We start from the raw sequence: 16,565 nt of genomic DNA, 5'->3' as shown, positions 1-16,565 counted from the left end.
CGGGAGCGAGGGCGGCAGCGGCCATGCCGGCGCCCACTACATGTACCGGCAGGAGGGCTATGAGACGGTGTCCTATGGGGACAACCTGTATGTGTGCATCCCCTGCGCTAAGGGCTTCCCCAGCTCCGAGCAGCTCAACGCGCACGTGGAGACGCACACAGAGGAGGAGCTCTTCATCAAGGAGGAGGGTGCCTATGAGACAGGCAGCGGGGGCGCCGAGGAGGAGGCCGAGGACCTGTCAGCGCCCAGCGCGGCCTACGCAGCCGAGCCCCGGCCCTTCAAGTGCTCGGTCTGCGAGAAGACCTACAAGGACCCGGCCACTCTGCGGCAGCACGAGAAGACTCACTGGCTGACGCGGCCCTTCCCCTGCAACATCTGCGGCAAGATGTTCACGCAGCGTGGCACCATGACGCGCCACATGCGCAGCCACCTGGGCCTGAAGCCCTTTGCCTGTGACGAGTGCGGCATGCGCTTCACCCGCCAGTACCGCCTCACTGAGCACATGCGCGTGCACTCGGGCGAGAAGCCCTACGAGTGCCAGCTGTGCGGGGGCAAGTTTACGCAGCAGCGCAACCTCATCAGCCACCTGCGCATGCACACCTCCCCCTCCTAGAAGCCAAAGACACTTGTTGGCCTGCGGGCGCCCAGGAAAGAAGGGGCACAGTGGCCAGGCCCCGGGTGTGGGGCAGTTCCTGGTGCAGCCCACCCCGCCCAGAGCTTTAATCCACAGTCTGTACCAAGGGGAGAAGCGGGCAGCCAGCACCCAACCCGAGTGCATGTGGCTGCTGCGCCGTCTGCCTCCTGATCCTGCCCGGCCCAGTTCCCCGTGAGGGCCACGGCGGGGCCTGCGGGAGTGGGTCACGGGGGGTGTCCCGCAGGCTGTGTTGGAGCAGGGGGAGTGGGGGCCTCCCTCCATGCTGCAGGGAGCAGGGCTGCTGCGGCCGGGGTGTCTGTGCTGCCAGCCTGGCTCTGCGGGGAGCGGTGCCAGAGGGAGGAGACAGCGCCCTCCCTCCTCGAGCCAGGGGTCACCGCTCACTGGTGCTGGGACAGTCAGGGGCCCCCACCGCCTACCTCTCCACAACTAAAGAGCCCTCTGGGCCTGTGTGGCTGTTATTCCTACTGATCTGTTCCTTTTTTCTTTTTGAATTCTGTTTTTTAAACCAAAACCAACAAGAGTTTATTTTCCTTCCGGCCCCTCGGGGCTGAGCCTGGGTCTGCAGACTGAATGTACCGGGGCAGCCACCCCCCCCCCCTGCCCGACTGTGGACTGGGCGCCCACCCTCCAGGCCCCAGAAGCCCTTCTTGGCCAAAGGCTTCCCTGGGCCCCGAGCCCTGCCTCGGCTGCCTCAGGAGAGAGAGTGCTTTTCCCATAGTTTCTGAGGAATATTCTTTGTTTAGAGGTACTTGTTTTTTATTAAGAGAAAACCTCGTGTAACGTGTATGTGAATGTTGGAACTGGAAGGTCTGGGGTTGGTGGGGGGCGGGGGGAGGCTGGCCGCGGTGCCAGGACGTTGGTACGCGTTTCCATTTTCTCCGTGTGTGTGGTGTGCGCGGTACGTGTGGACTCATGTCGCGTTTCCTTCCTTCCTTGCCCATCAAGGTGGAGAGACTTCTGACCTTTTGCTACCTCTTGAATTTGTGAGAACAGGACGTTGGTTGGTGATGGCAGTTGTGGCCGTGACGCTTGTGTTTCCCTTCTGTCGCCCTCCTGGGCCCCCCACCTGTGCCCCCTCTCAGAAGGGGCACCTGTACTTCCTCTGTGCGCGTGTGGCCAGCTGGCCACCCTGAAGGTGTTCTGAGTGTGCTGCTGGGCGTCAGGGAGCCCGAGCTGCCTCTCATCTGGGCCTGAGTGGGGGTATAGGTGCTCCAGCCCCTGGGGAGCCCCCGGCACAGGACCAGGTGCCAGGAGACGGGAGCCACACAGTGGGACAAGTTCCTGGAGGCTCCCGGCCAGGCCAGGACGGGGCGGAAGTGAGCCCCCCCCATCCTGTCCCCTGGGCCTGCAAGAGCCTGACCTCGGGAGAGCAGCAGCCCCTACCTGACCAGTGCAGAGGGGCTGACCACAGGGATGTGTATATCTTCTCCCACCCCCCTGGCAGGGTGGGGACCTGTTCTGCTTTGGCATCTCTGGGCGGTCTGGGGAGAGGCTGGCTGCCACCCATGGGCTCAGCCCTGAATCCCACCCTACCCTCACCTCTCGCCTTGGGCTCTCCACCAGCCTCAGACACCTCCATGGGCCTAGAGCCATGCTCACAAGGCCAGGCCAAGGTCGAGAGGTCGGCACCACTGTCCTCAGCCTACTGCAGCCACAGGGCTGGACCAGCGGCTTTATCTTCTTCGTTTTGCTTCATGTTTTCATTTCTTTTTCTTTTTTCTACTTTAAGTTCAGACCAAAAAATTCCGGAGTCATCCCCTACCCCCACCCTCCACCCCTCCAGAGACCCTCCAGCTGAAACCAGAGCCTGAGTTCAGGGACCCGAGTGGTGGGTGTTGGGAGTGAGGGCACGCAGGCCACATGGGGCCCTGCTGAGCCCTTGGGGTACCCCCGGCCTCGGGCTGCTCCTCTCCCCTCTGGGGACTTGTGTTCCAGCAAGTCAGGCGGGGACCCCTCCAGCGCCTCTGCTCTCCCGACCCCCCTACTCCGTCAGCACTTAAGCCACACGACAGAAGTCTGTAGCGGGAGCTGCACACACGCCCCTGGGCGTGGCCCCCGGTGAAGCAGGTGGTTCATGGCAGAGCTTCAGGGACTGGGCGCAGAGGCCCTCACTCGACGACCTTCGTGCGACGTAGTATTGTACCCACCTGAGTATTGTATCATATATCGAGCCTTCTCTGTATTTTAACAAGAAAGCAAAACACTAGTTTCCTATTTAAGACTTTAAGGGTTTGTGGGGCGGGCGGGGTTAACACAACACTTGGTTTTGTTTTCCTTTTCCTTTGGTTTCATGTGGAATGTGTGCTTGTGAGTGTGTGCATGGACGTGTGTTAGAGCCTCACCAGGAGATTAGGCTGTTGGAGGCCAAGGGCGGCTTACAGTTCTCTGCTTTAGTCACTTAATTCCTGAATGTTTCGGAGAAACAGGAAACAGAAAATAGCAGATGTCATGTAGGAAAGAGGATAAACAACAACAACAAAAAAAAGAAAAAAGCTCACATCCAAATTCACAAAACCTATTTTTTAAACCAAAGCACATTTTGAATGCGTATGGAACCTCAATGGGCTCAGAAAAAAGATACTAATATATTTATCTCATTGTTTACATAAACTTTTACAGTTTCAGACCTCAGCAGATAAAAGGCCAGTCCCAGTGAACCCCACCTCCCGCCGGAGCCCCTTCTGAGTAGGCCCTGGAATGGCTCACGGGCAGAGGGGCCGCCGTGGGGCCGGGGCAGGCGTGGAGGCCCCTGAGCCCTCCTCCCAGCCCGGGCCTCTCCCAGCCCAGCTGGCACCAAAGAGCTTGGGCCCGTGCTGACCCGCCCCCCAGGCCTCCTGGCTAGACTGTGGTGGTCCTGCCAGCTAGCCAGCTAGTAGGGGTGGCTGTCAGTTCTGGCCACAGGACCTGAGCCTGGGCTTGGGCCCTGGGATGGATGTGCGCCCCCATCCCGCTGCTCTGCCTGCGACCCTTGGGTGGGTTGATGTGAGGGTCCCTCTCAAGCCAAAAAGCCAGGACCTTTGCACAGCTCCGTCGACTCCAGCGGGTCCCCGCCCCCCTGGGGACCCCCACCTCCACCCCGGCAGTGGGAGGGGCTCACTGGGCCGGTCCTTACCTACACAGACGGTGCAAACACTCTGAACAGTGTTGTTTTTGTATCAATATGTTTGTGCAGTGATGAATGTATTTATTTCTCAGACTTGGGGCGAGCGAGCGGTAGACGGCTCCACCACCGCACGCTCCCGCCAGACCGAGCCCGCCACCGGGGCTCCTCCAGGATTGCAAAAAAGGTAAAGAAGAAAAGATGAACCTTTAAGCAAATACGAATCTCAGAGACTTGCAGCATAGCCATACACCTCAGCCTGTGAAACGAACAATCTGGACACAGACGGACTTTCAGAACCTCACACAGCCGTGTGTGTTACCGTTGGTCGCCACTTGGGGGCTCTGGGCTGTCCGCCGCCCCCGCCCCCACACCCACCCGTCAGTATTCACTGGACTGGCCGTATGCAGGAGTGCGATCGGGGCGGGCTGGCTGGGCAGGCGGACCCCAGCCGCCCTCCCCGCGGCCGTCCTGAGTCAGGGTGAGGCCTGGGCAGCCGGGAGGGCAGGGATCAGGGCAGAGGCGGCCGCATCCGTCCCGTCCCCTTGGCTTGTGGGGGCGAAAGCAGAGGCGCCAGGCCTCAGAACAGACCAGGGATCCCAGCCCTACCGGCCCCCTGTAGGGACCAAGGCCCTCGCTATTCCCCAGAGCCAGGTTGGGCATCATTGAACCTGTGAACCCGATGCCAGGAAGGGGTTGTGGAGCGGGGCCTGACCAGAGCCTCAGTCTGACATTCCAAATCGGGGTGGGTGTACGCTGTGGGAATTGAGGCTGCCTGGGACCCCTTGCCTAGGACCACCCATCCCCCACCGGGCTTGTCACCCCACTTTAATTTTCTACCGGGAACCCCTCCCCCTACCTCACCTTGCTATTTATTGCTGTAATTTATTGACCTCAAATATGCTGCATAACAGACCTCACTCAGGGCAGAGAGGATCCCCAGGGCTCCCCCCCTCCACTTGGCGGGGCCCTGTGGGGCCAGGTGCTGAGGGGAACCTCTCTGTCCCCCACCCATCATTTGCTTTCCCCCTCCCCCGTTGAGGGACCCTAGGTTGGGCACTGGCCCATTCACAAATACCTCGAGGGGGAGGGGAGGGATGGGGTTATAGCTGTTTTGTTTAATGGGAACTGGAAGAGGGATCATGTCCTGCTACACGCCCTTCCCCGGAAGGGGGGACCACGATCGCACTCCTGTACTGGCCACCGCCACTGTCAGTCATCACACTGAGTTCACTTCCCTCGAGAATTTGGATAAATTCAGGTCAGAGCTGCAGGTATGCAACCCTCAAGTGTCATAGTAAAGCAGTTCACCGATCTCTCCATTCAGAAGCGTGCAGTCTTAATGTACAGTGATGAGAAACTGTTATTTTATGATCTTTTCATTAAAAGCTTGATTGAAAACTTGTGTGAGGCCTCTGTTCTCTGGCTGTTCTCTTGCTAAATGAGAAACTGCTTTCCTTTCTCTGTCCAGTGCTTCCAGGACCTGGGGGGGTGGGAGCTGGGGTGGACATCTTCCTGCCCCAGGCCTAAGGGTGGGTTTCAGAGGGGCCTAGGCCCTCGGTGGCATGTGTGCGTCTGGAGTTGGCAGTTGGGTCAGCATCCTTTCTGGCATTGTTGGCCAAAGCTGGCCGAGGCGGTTTGGGAAGCAGGGGGTGTGTGGGTGGGGTGTGGACCCGGTAGCCTGGGTGAGAGGAGGTCTGGCCCATGACCAGGACCATGCATTGGAACAGCAGGATTGGGCTGGGGCAGGGGGTGCTCATTACTGCAAACTGCTCCCTCCTGCCGCTTGGTCTTGGGGTGGGGTGGGTGGGAGCCGGGAAGGGGGATAATCTTAGTCTCTAGGGTCGGGGACAGTAGACCCTATTCCCTGGAGGACTGTCCCTCCTGAACCAGGGTGAGGGTACCAGGCTGAGTGAAGACCCAGGAGGAGGAGCGCGCTGGGCCTGGGAGCGTGGTCAGCCAGCTCAGCCCCCGAACTCCATGTACTGCAGGCATTCAGGCAGCTACAGGGCTGCAGCAGGCGAGACCCCAGAAGAACATGGGCTTTGCTGCTCTAAATCTCAGTAAGTTCTGTTCAATTGTTTTAAAATTCTTTTTTTTTTTTGGTATATCAAAGCAATACTCAAACATAGTTTGAACAATCAAATGGCTCTTAAAAAGGCTTAAAACAAAAAATGGTTTCTCGTCTTCCCAGCCCATCCCCACATCGTGCAGGCAACCAGAGTCCAGCCTCACAGCAGGTGATCATTTCAGTTCATCTCTACCCTCTTCCCCTTCCCTCCTACCCCTGCAAATAGTTATTGGACATTTCCTGTGATCTAGGGCTTGGCAAGCTTTTTCTGTAAGGTTGCCAGATAGTAAGTGGGCCATTCAGTCTCTGTGGTGACTCACCTCTGCAGTCACAGAGCAAAAGCAGCCAAAAAGGGTGTAAGCAGACGGGTGTGGCCATGTCCCGTTCAATTGCATTTACAAACCCTGGTGCAGTGTGCAACTGGCCAAGCCATAATGGTTATCACCATGTACATTTGTTTATTGCTGGGCCAACAAGTGTATTGGCCCTTCTTATTTTTCTTGAGGTTTAATAATGATCTTACCTTTTTAACTGCTCAGTTTGATCTGAGCTTCTTTCTCCACCCTTTGACTCTGTGAAATGCCTCCCAGTACAGTTTTCCACAGAATCAGACACTGTCTGTTCTGGCGCCTACTGTTCTGCACAGATTGGGCTGGCGTCCTGCCTTTTTGTCCTGTAACAGAAGTCCTGTTTTCTGGCTTCTGTGTGTTCTTTTCTTGGGTGACACGCTTGTTTGGTAGCGTATTTGCTCCAGTACCATCCTGACAAAAGAACACATGGGAAGTGGGTTTCCTGAGACTTAAAATGTTGAAAATGCTTTTAAATGACACGGAATTGGTAGTTTGGCTGGGTATAGAACTGTGGATTGGATGTCATTTTCCTGCTGAAGTTTGAAGGAGTTGCTCCCCTGGCTTCTACCTTCCAGCATGAGAAGAAGCCCAGTCCCCTATGTGTGACCTGATTTCCTCCCTGGAAGCTTTGGTGTCATCTCTCCATTTAGACGGTTTTCTGTTCGTTGGGCAGGTGATGTGTTGGTTCTACTCTGCAGGCTCATTCCCTTCAGTAAACTCTTACTGATTTTTAAAGCATCTTAGCAACTTTTTTTTTAGGTGAGGTATAGTTGATTTACAATTGTTGTGTTAGCGATTATTTTAAATTTTCTTTCTTCTGTTTGTACCTTGATTGTTGCATTTTGTTCTCTTTTCCTGGATGTAATCTCTTTCTGAGGAAACTGTAATTTTTTGACACTTTCTACTGTTCCTTGCATTGTATCTAGTTCCCTTTTAGGTCCACTTTTGGTTTGTTTTTATCCTGTTCCATAATTTTAAAGACTTTTCCTCAAATGTTGGGTGGTCTTGGCAGTTCATATTTAAGAATGAGACCCTAAAAAGCTACTCGGAACCAGTCCAACCGTCACCTAGGGTGTGTGGGTTTCATCGCACTCGTCTTGCAGGTGGGATGGAGGGAATGAGCACCACTTCCCCGTGTGCCGAGTTGGCCGTGGTGCTTTTGATGGAGGCGCCAAGGCGAGGCCTCACGCCTCTTAGTGCGGATCACTGGAGGAGGTGGGAGGTGAGGGGTTACTCCATCACAGCCTGAGTGAGTTGGGCCTGGTTACGGAGTCATTCTGTGGGTGGAGGCCAAGGATGGGGTTGAGTTGTAGGCACCGCTGTTTCCTTTCATAAAGGTTTTGTTTAAAATTTGCCTCTTTCTGAAAACCATCTGAGTAGGGCTGTTCCTGATCCTGTGCGGTGGAGGTGGTTTGAGCCAAGAAAAGGAGTCGGGCAGGAAAAGAGCTGCTCTGGGTGCCCTGGCGTCTAAAGAAAGGGACGGAGGGAGGGAAGAAAGGAAAGTTCGAGGAGAGTGAGCCGGAGGCTGCTCCCATCTTCACGCAGGAGGCAGCCCCGAAGCGGAATGTTTTCATAGACCTTCTGGAAAGACATTTTCTGAGTTCAGCAAATGGAGAGGAAGCTTTTGGACGGCTCCCCCCGAAGCCGGGGGGTGGGGTGGGGGGTGGGGCAGCGTGTCGTTAAAGGTCTCCACACTGCAGGATGTTGCTGCTGCTGATTCTGAGGGGCCTCCTGCCTCGTGGGGCACCTGGGAACGTGGCTGAGGGTAGATTTTTTTCTGGTCACTGTGTGGTTTACGATGTTACCTTGACTTACTGTGGTGATCATTTCACAATGTCCATAAAGATGGAATCATCGTGTTGAGCTCCTGAAACTAATGTTATGTGTCAATTATACCACAGTTGAAAAATGCCAGTTGACAGTCTGGGCTTGACCCCTGGTTAAAGGGCCGGATGACCCTCCCACCACTGCCCTGCCCTCAGGGGCCACCCAGGACTCCCTCACAGCGGGGGAAGGCAGGCTGTGGGGGATCCGGCCGATGTAGCAAAGGACCCCAGGCTGGGAGCAGAGCATGGGGTTGACTCCTCACGGTTCTGAGGACCGGAAGTCTGAGACCCAGGTGTCGGCCGGGTGGTCTCTCTCCAGAGGCCTCTGCATGGCGTGTAGATGCCCTCATCACCCTGTGTCCCCATCTGTTAGTCCCTCTGTGTGTCTGTGGCCAGATTTCCCCTTACAAGGACCCTGGTCAGACTGGGTTAGGGTCCAACCCAAAGACCCATCTCCAGACACAGTCACATTCTGAGATGCTGGGGCAGGCCTTCAACGTAGGAATTCTGGGGGACACGCTTCAGCCCACATGGGGCACACAGACCTGCCATGTGCGGCCTCGGGTGGCTGTGGGGGTCCCCAGTGACCCTCTGTCCGTGTTGGCGCCATTGGCACCCTCTCTCCTGCCTCGGGGCACAGGCCACCTCTGCCCTCAGCAGGTACCTGCTGGGGTCACAAGCTCCTCACTGAGGCATCGCCCCTCGCAGTGTGCCCCCTGGGGAGTCGGGGGTATCCCCAGAACCTGCCCACTTTGTGATGCTACAGGCAGTGATCCCTCGGCCCTGGGGTGCCTCCCAGGATGTGGGCAGAGCTCATGCCAGTGGCCGTCAGCGCACCCCCCGAGAATTCCTCTTCCTGTCCCCACACTGCCTGTCTGCTGACAGGGATGCAGACCTCAGTCTTCAAGAGCAGGGCGGGGGAGGCAGCTGCTGACCGGCCTCCTCCGGCCCTTGGTAGGAGGTGGGGCTGCAGGCGGGGGCAGCAAATGAGACAGCTCATCACCTGACCTGCCGTCACAGTAACTCAACGTCTAACCATTAAACAGGCTGGTGAAGAGCTGTGAGGAGCTGGTCAGACACCAGGCGCTCAGGCAGGGCTGCCCCACGGGTGGGGAACAGTGCATGCAAAGTGTGGAGGCATCAGAGCACGTGGTCTGTTTATGGGACTGAGGTGGCTTCCCTGTGGCTGGCGTGGGAGACGGTGGGGGGCTGGGAGGCGGGCCCACATTGGGGGGACTCTGTGCCATTGAGCCATTATTTGATACATCGTGGTTTACGGGACTCTTTTTTCTATTTTTTTCGGCCGTGCAGCTAGGCTTGCAGGATATTATTTCCTGGAGCAGGGATCGGACCCATGCCCTCGGCAGTAAATGCGCAGAGTCCTAACCACTGGACCATCAGGGAATTCCCCTTTTTTCTCTTATCAGGCAAAAAATACAAGTTTCAAATACAAAAAAAGGGACTGTGCACAACAGGCATGGATTTTATAACTATTCTTTCTCTGATTTGACAGACATTTATTGAGCTCCTGGCACCACGCAGATGTCCTCACCCGACCATGCACTGAGTGTGCAACCACTGCATTCAGCCCTGAAGACAGGGTTGGGGGCCCTGCACCACCCCTTTCCTGGGCTGTGCCCCTCGGTGAGGGCGTGGGTGGGGAGGGAGGCCCGGAGAAGAGGACCTTGAACCTGAGTCCTGGGGGAGGGGCAGAGCAGGGCCAGCAGGCTGGGTGGGAAGATAGGCAGGTGCTTCCACCGGGTCCAGTGGGAGCAAAGGGCAGGGGCACCACAGCCGGGGGTCTGTTTCCATGGCTCCTGTCGCCCCCACCGCCAGGGAAGTGGCTTGGGTTTCACCGGAGGCTTCCTCAGACCCAGGCTTTCCCTGCAGAGTTTCCTCCTAAAGACCAGGGGCGGGGAGGGGTCAAAGCGCCCCTCGGCTCACCCTCTGAGGCTGCAGAACAGCAACCCAGGGGGTGGCCAATGTCACCGCCGTGAGGGCTGGCTGCAGGCCCAGCTTCTCGCGGAGACAGGGCACCTGAGCTGCCACTGCCTGGTGACCTGTCGTCACTGAGCTTCCCCACGTAAACTGGGATCAGGACGCCTAGGCAGTGGGCGCGGTGTGGTCATGGGGACGCTGTGAGGGGATGGAGGGGCCCCCGGGGGTGCAGAGCTGTCCTACGGGACTGGAGCTTGTGTTCCAGGAGCCACGGGAAACTGGAAAGAGAAACAAGTGGGCCAGATTCTAGTGTGTCATTGAGCCCAGTATATTCACGGTATTTCATATGTAATCGATACAAAAATTATCAATGAGATGGTGCTTCGCAGGGTTCACATCTCGGTCGGGACCAGACTTTCAGGAGCTCGGCGCCACCTTCTGGGGCTGGACGTCCAACGCTGGAGCCAGTGATGGTGCCAGGCTCAGAGCCTCAGCCGTGTGGTGTGAGTCACTGGCCCCCTGGCTCTATGAGGGAGTCTGGTAACAGCCCCACTTTACAGGTGGAGAAACCAAGCCGCAGAGCTGGAGGGGGGGTGTGGGGCACTCACACCAGCACCTTTTTATTTATTTTTTTCTTTTCCATTACGGTTTATCACAGGATATTGAATATAGTTCCCTGTGCTATACAGTAGGACCTTGTTGTTTACCCATCCTATATAAAATAGTTTGCATCTGCTAATCCCAAACTCCCAATCCATCCCTCCCCCACTCCCCTCCCCCTTGGCAACCACAAGTCTGTTCTCTATGTCTGTGACTCTATTTCTGTTTCATAGGTAAGTTCATTTGTGTCATATTTTAGATTCCACATATAAGTGATATCATATGGTATTTGTCTTTTTCTTTCTGACTTATTTCACTTAGTATGATCATCTCTATGTCCATCCATGTTGCTGCAAATGGCATTATTTCATTCTTTTTGATGGCTGAGTAGTATTCTGTTGTATATATACCACATCTTCTTTATCTAGTCATCTGTCAGTTGTTTACGTGTCTTGGCTGTTGTAAGTAACGCTGCAATGAACACTGGGGTGCATGTATCTTTTCGAATTAGAGTTTTGTCTGGATATATGCCCAGGAGTGGGGCTGTTGGATCATATGGCAACTCTTTTTTTTTTTTTTAATTTAGTTTTGGTTGCGTTGGGTCTTTGCTGCTGCACGTGGGCTTTCTCTAGTTGAGGCGACTGGGGGCTACTCTTCATTGTGGTGTGCGGGCTTCTCATTGCCGTGACTTCTCTTGTTGTGGAGCACGGGCTGTAGGCGCGCAGGCTTCAGTAGTTGTGGCTTGCAGGCTCTAGAGCGCAGATTCAGTAGTTGTGGTGCACGGGCTTAGTTGCTCCGCAGCATGTGGGATCTTCCCGGACCAGGGCTCAAACCCATGTCCCATGCATTGGCAGGCGGGTTCTTTTTTTCTTTTTCTTTTCTTTCTTTTTTTTTTTTTTTTTTTAGTGGTACACGGGCCTCTCACTGTTGTGGCCTCTCCCGTTGTGGAGCACAGGCTCCGGACGCACAGGCTCAGCGGCCATGGCTCACGGGCCCAGCCACTCCGTGGCATGTGGGATCTTCCTGGACCGGGGCACGAACCTGTGTCCCCTGCATTGGCAGGCGGACTCTCAACCACTGCGCCACCAGGGAAGCCCGGCAGGCGGATTCTTAACCACTGTGCCACCAGGGAAGTCCCGGCAACTCTATCTTTAGTTTCATGAGGAACCTCCGTCCTGTTCTCCAAAATGGCTGCACTAATTTACATTCCCACCAGCAGTGCAGGAGGGGCAGCTTTATGGTAGGCATCCAGCTGTATCTGCTGACTCCTCAGACTTTCCTATTTCTTTTTCTTGCTTCCTTGTAGGTCCTCCAGCACTGTTAGACCTGAGCAGGAGGGTCATTCTTGTCTCTTAAAATCTTAACGGGAAGGCTGCTAATACTGCCTCCCTAAGGAGTGTGTTTACTAAGCAGCTTTCATCAGTTTAGAGTCCCTTTCGATCCCTCTTTAAATTTTCCACAGATGAGGAGCTCTATCCCGCGTGCTGCTCCTACTGAAATGATCTACTGAAGCTGGTGTTCTCCCTCTTTTATCCATGTGGTGAATGACGTCAATTTTCTGATCTTGAACAATCTCTGGAATAAAGTCTTCTTGGTTTCATGTACCTTTTTTTTTTTCAATGTACCCCTTTGGATTTGGTCAGCTAATAATTTATTTAGGACTTTTGCATCCAGCTTCATAGTCTAAGTTGGCCAAATGAAAGCCGACTTTAAAAGGACAAGTTTACCTGCAATTTCACCAATGAAATAGCTTGTCTTTCTCTTGTGTCCTTTAAAGATCTTATCCGTGTACATTACAATCTTAGTTATTTCAGCATACATAGTAAATCATATTCTTTTTTCACTAGACATCATATCTCTATGTATGCCACATAAAATACATCATTTCAGTAACTACAGTGGTGTCCTCTTTGTGATGACTGTAACTACCCACCTGAGTGAACCCACTTAACGCGTTGTGGTTTAAGAATTTTATTTTTTTCTTCCTAGATTAAGTTCCCAGGAGTGGGATCATTGGGTCCAAAGATAAGAACCTGTTTACGGATCCTGATCTCTTTCCCACAGGAGGCTTCTCAGTCCGCAGTGCCGTCGGCAGCGAGCGGGAACAAGCCAGCCTCGCCTTCTGCTTCAGGTGCGAGCACCCACCGGCCTGCGCGGTCCGATGGCTGCCCGTGAGCAGCGGTTCCGAACCGCCCCGCGCTCCATCCATTGTGACGCGGGTCCGGCGGCGGCGGCGGGCAGAGCCGGGGCATGGCCGAGGCGCAGGAGCTACTGCTGCAGCTGCTGAAGGACAACCGTGACGGGCGCCTGCGGAAGCAGGAGCTGGAGGAGCTGGTGCGCGGGCTGGAGGCCGAGAGCGAGAGCCTCACAGCGCGCCTGGACGACCTGAGCGAGCGCGAGCGCAGGTGCGGGCTGCTCCTCGCCTCCACCCGGGCCTTGGGACCGAGCCGACGTGCGGGGGCACCGCGAGGTGGCTGGCATCCCGGCGTCACCCCGGGCCGCGGAGCCTCAGTTTCCCTTCCGCAGCCTGCAGCGGCAGCGGAGCCAGGCGGCGCGGGCCCTGCGCGGGGAGGCGAGAGAGGCGGCGCGGGAGCGCGCAGGCCGGGCGCGCCGGCGGCTGGAGGCTGCGGAGCAGCACAAGCGGGACCTGGTGGGGCGGGGCCCTAAATGGGGCGGAGCCTTCGGGGCGGGACCTTGGATGGGGCGGGTCTCTGGATGGGCGGGACCAGTGAAGGGGGAGGGGCCTTGAATGCGACGGAGCCTGGGGAGAGGGGGGGGCCTTGGACGGGGTAGGACCTTGTGTGGGGCGGGCCCTGAAGCAGGGTGGGACCCTGGACGGGGCGGGGCTCTTGGTGGGCGGGGCCAGTGAAGAGAGGGATCTTTAATGGGGCGGGGACTGCGGTGGGGGCGGGGACCTCGGAGAGGCCCGGACCGCCCCCTCGATCCCGTCCAGGAGCAACAAAACCATCAGCTGCAGGAGCAGTGGGAGGAGCTGTCAAGCCAGGTACCTTCAGGAGACGGCTTCCGTCTCACGCTTCCCCTAGGAAGCCCCACCCTAGTCCCCGTCCCCATTTCCGCCGCGTCCCCGCCTCCCAGGATAATCCCCACCCCTAGAAGCCCCGCAAGCCCCGCCCTCACAAGCCCCACCCTCCAGCTCTTTTACTATGGAGAACAACTGAGTCCGCAGCGCGCAGAGCGGCAACTCGGGACCCAACTGGTGGCTTTGCAGGTGCTTGGGTGGGGCCCCGAGGGCAGGAGCGCTGGTGTGGGCGGGCCTTTGATGACCTGAGGGCGGGGCCTTGGGGCTGAGGGCGGGCGGGGGTGGGCATGAACCTCTTGGCCGGGCGTTGGGGCGGGGTCTGGCGCGGCGAGCTCGGGGAGTGCCGGACTCCTGACCTTCCCTGGATCCTCCGGAAGAAACAACTGGAGCTGGTGGAGGCCAAGCACGCCAGGCAGGCGGAGGCCCTGCGGCAGGTGCGGGCGGAGCCGGGTACTCAGTGGGAGGGTCGGCTTGGGGTGTGGGTGGGGCCTGGGCAGGCGCCGGACGGTGGAGAGGGCTGACTTCCCCGAGTCTAATCAGGGCTCCCCTCATGCCAGAGCGCACAGCGGATGGAAGAGGCCTGGGCCAGCTTCCAGGAGCAGAGCGGAGTCTTGCAGGTGCCGCCACCCTCCACTCGGAGAGCCGCTCACCTCCGACCCCACTGCGGCCTCCTCCCCCGGAGCTGCCGGGGCCTGCCTCACCAAGGTCTTCCCAGGTGTGAGGCCTCACTCCCAACCCCTCCAGGAGCTGCAGGGGAAGGTGATGGAGGCGGCGACTGCGCTGGACGCCTCGCAGGGCGACCCGGAGCCGTAAGGGGTTAGGACTGTCGGGTGTGGGGAGGTGACTGTGGGCCCGGACAGAGGGCACATCGCCATGCCTGACTCCACAGGTGCGAGTCGCAGCCTGGCCGGGGACAGGGATGCGCGGGCTCGCTCATGGAGGAAGTGGCCAAAGCGGACTGTGTGAGTGCGGGCCTGGGCGGGGACGGGCTGGAGCCGGGACCTGCCCCCGGGGCCACCCACACACACGTGACCACCCCATCAGGGATTTTCCCCCCCTCCCCCAGGGACCCTCCCCTTGATACCAACCTCGCTGGGCGGCCACGCCTGCCACGGGACGGCCCACCCAAGGACCACGCCCGCATAGGGGACCCGCCCCGTAGTGCTACGCCCCCCACGGAGCGACGCGCACCCACGGGCTCCGCTCCCCCAGGGGTTTCCCCCCACCGCTCCCCGGCGCGGAGCTGTACGTCGCTCCCTCTTCCCCGCAGAAGCGGCTGTTCGGCGGCGCGGGCGCGGCGGGCATCAGGTGAGCCGGCGGCGGGCGCGGCGCCGGAGTCTGGGGTCCGGGGTGTGCCCGGCGCCCCGCCACCACCCGTCTGCCGGTGCGTCGTGGTCCGCAGGCTGTGGGCGCTGGGCGCGCTGCAGACGCTGCTGCTGCTCCTGCTGGGCGTCGTGGCGCTGCCGCTGCTCTACCTGGCGCTGGTGAACCCCTCGGCCCTCCGCCGCGGGCTCATGCGCCCCGGCTCGGACGCCGCCATCCGTCGCCTGCGCTACACGCTGGCCCCGCTGCTGGAGCTGCGCGCGCGCGGACTGCTGCCCGCCTAGTGCATCACGCCGGCTGCGGCCGCCAGCACCCGTGTCTCCCGCGTGGTTTCTGGGCGTCAGGCGGAGGGGTGGGGTGGCGGGGGTGACTGGCGAGGAGAGGGGAGAGGGGAAGGGGGACTGGCGAGGGGTGGCGGCGAGAGACGGCGAGACGCGGGGGTGGCGGCGAGAGAATGGGAGACACCGGGGCGGGGGCGTCATGTGTCCTCGGGCCCAGCGGCCGCCGGGCTCCTCCGGGTGGACCTTGGTCCCGAGAGGCTGCCGGGCCCTCGGTTCCTCCAGCCCCGCCGCCCACTCGGGAGGGGTAGGAATTGTTACTAAACCCGCTCTCCCCTCCGGGGAGCAGAGCCCGGGGCACCGGCTGGCGGGTCCCCGCGGAGGTCCGTGTCCCGCGTCCGCGTGGTGGTTACGCAGTCCCCGCGGCGCCCCTCCTCCCCTTGGTCCGCGGCGCTCTCCCGCGTCCGGGCTGTGCGGACCGTGCGCGCTCACCACTGCGGTCTTCGCGGGCATCGTCTTTTCATTTCTGTAAATGTTTTGCTTAATGGAGATGGACCTCGTGTTTCACTTAGTCTCTGATGCAGATGCTGCTCGATTTTTATTATTTACTTTTTTTTTTGGTAGTGAAGTTGTATCTCCTGTGCACACATACGTGCGTTTTTGTTTTGTTTTGTTTTGTTTTGGCGGTACGTGGGCCTCTCACTGTTGTGGCCTCTCCGTTGCGGAGCACAGGCTCCGGACGCGCAGGCTCAGCGGCCATGGCTCACGGGCCCAGCCGCTCCGCGGCATGTGGGATCTTGCCGGACCGGGGCACGAACCCGTGTCCCCTGCATCGGCAGGCGGACTCTCAACCACTGCGCCACCAGGGAAGCCCTGAGCACATTTTTTATATTTAAGGGCCAAGTGCATTTCTTTTCCTGCAAACAATTCTTATTATTTTTTCATGTTAAAACTATAGGATTGTAGGGTTTCATTCTCCCTCAGTTTTTTCAACGCTCTTTTTTAGGATGCATTTTACCTTCGAGATCCGTTGTGAATATTTCCCCAGTTTGTCTTTCGCTTTGTTTGGGGTGCTCTTTTGCTATGTGTTGTTTTCGTAACAATTTGCTTTCCTGTACTGATCCTGGATTTTCTGGGTTATGAAGGAAACTGTTCCCATCTTCTTCCAACACTTGCATGCTTCCTTAGTTTATATTCAGCCTGTTGTCTGCCTCTGGAGGTAGGGACTTAGTATGGTTTAGGATGTGAGGACCTTTTGCATTTGTTTGATTGGGATTACACTGAAGTTAGGATAAGTTTGCAGAGAAATGTCTTCCAAACCTCGGACGACATCTCTCTCCATTTTTAATTTTTCTCAGCATTTTGTTTTTTTTAGTGTAAATGT

General features: G+C 57.6%; 2 protein-coding genes across 2 annotated transcripts in view; both read left to right on the top strand.

Moving 5' to 3' along the window:
• The window catches only part of HIC2 (HIC ZBTB transcriptional repressor 2), a 24,609-nt gene extending 19,449 nt beyond the window's left edge, over positions 1 to 5,160 (top strand). The window contains exon 3 of the mRNA XM_067700000.1: positions 1 to 5,160. This exon is cut by the window's left edge and continues 1,203 nt beyond it. Coding sequence (XP_067556101.1) covers positions 1 to 613 — 613 coding nt within the window. The 3' untranslated portion in view covers positions 614 to 5,160.
• Positions 5,161 to 12,770: 7,610 nt separating this feature from the next.
• TMEM191C (transmembrane protein 191C) lies at positions 12,771 to 15,224 on the top strand. Its single transcript, XM_067701427.1, is given in 10 exon segments — positions 12,771 to 12,945; positions 13,067 to 13,190; positions 13,494 to 13,544; positions 13,695 to 13,769; positions 13,958 to 14,014; positions 14,138 to 14,197; positions 14,325 to 14,389; positions 14,470 to 14,542; positions 14,851 to 14,891; positions 14,893 to 15,224. Coding segments are annotated over 10 exon segments (996 nt in total). The 5' UTR covers positions 12,771 to 12,790; the 3' UTR covers positions 15,188 to 15,224.
• The last annotated feature ends 1,341 nt before the right edge of the window (positions 15,225 to 16,565 follow it).

The sequence above is a fragment of the Pseudorca crassidens genome, chromosome 12 (genome assembly GCF_039906515.1).
Source record: "Pseudorca crassidens isolate mPseCra1 chromosome 12, mPseCra1.hap1, whole genome shotgun sequence".
Lineage (NCBI taxonomy): Eukaryota > Metazoa > Chordata > Mammalia > Artiodactyla > Delphinidae > Pseudorca > Pseudorca crassidens.
The sequence above is the reverse complement of the archived record's forward strand: the minus strand, read 5'-3'. Positions and strand labels throughout refer to the sequence as shown.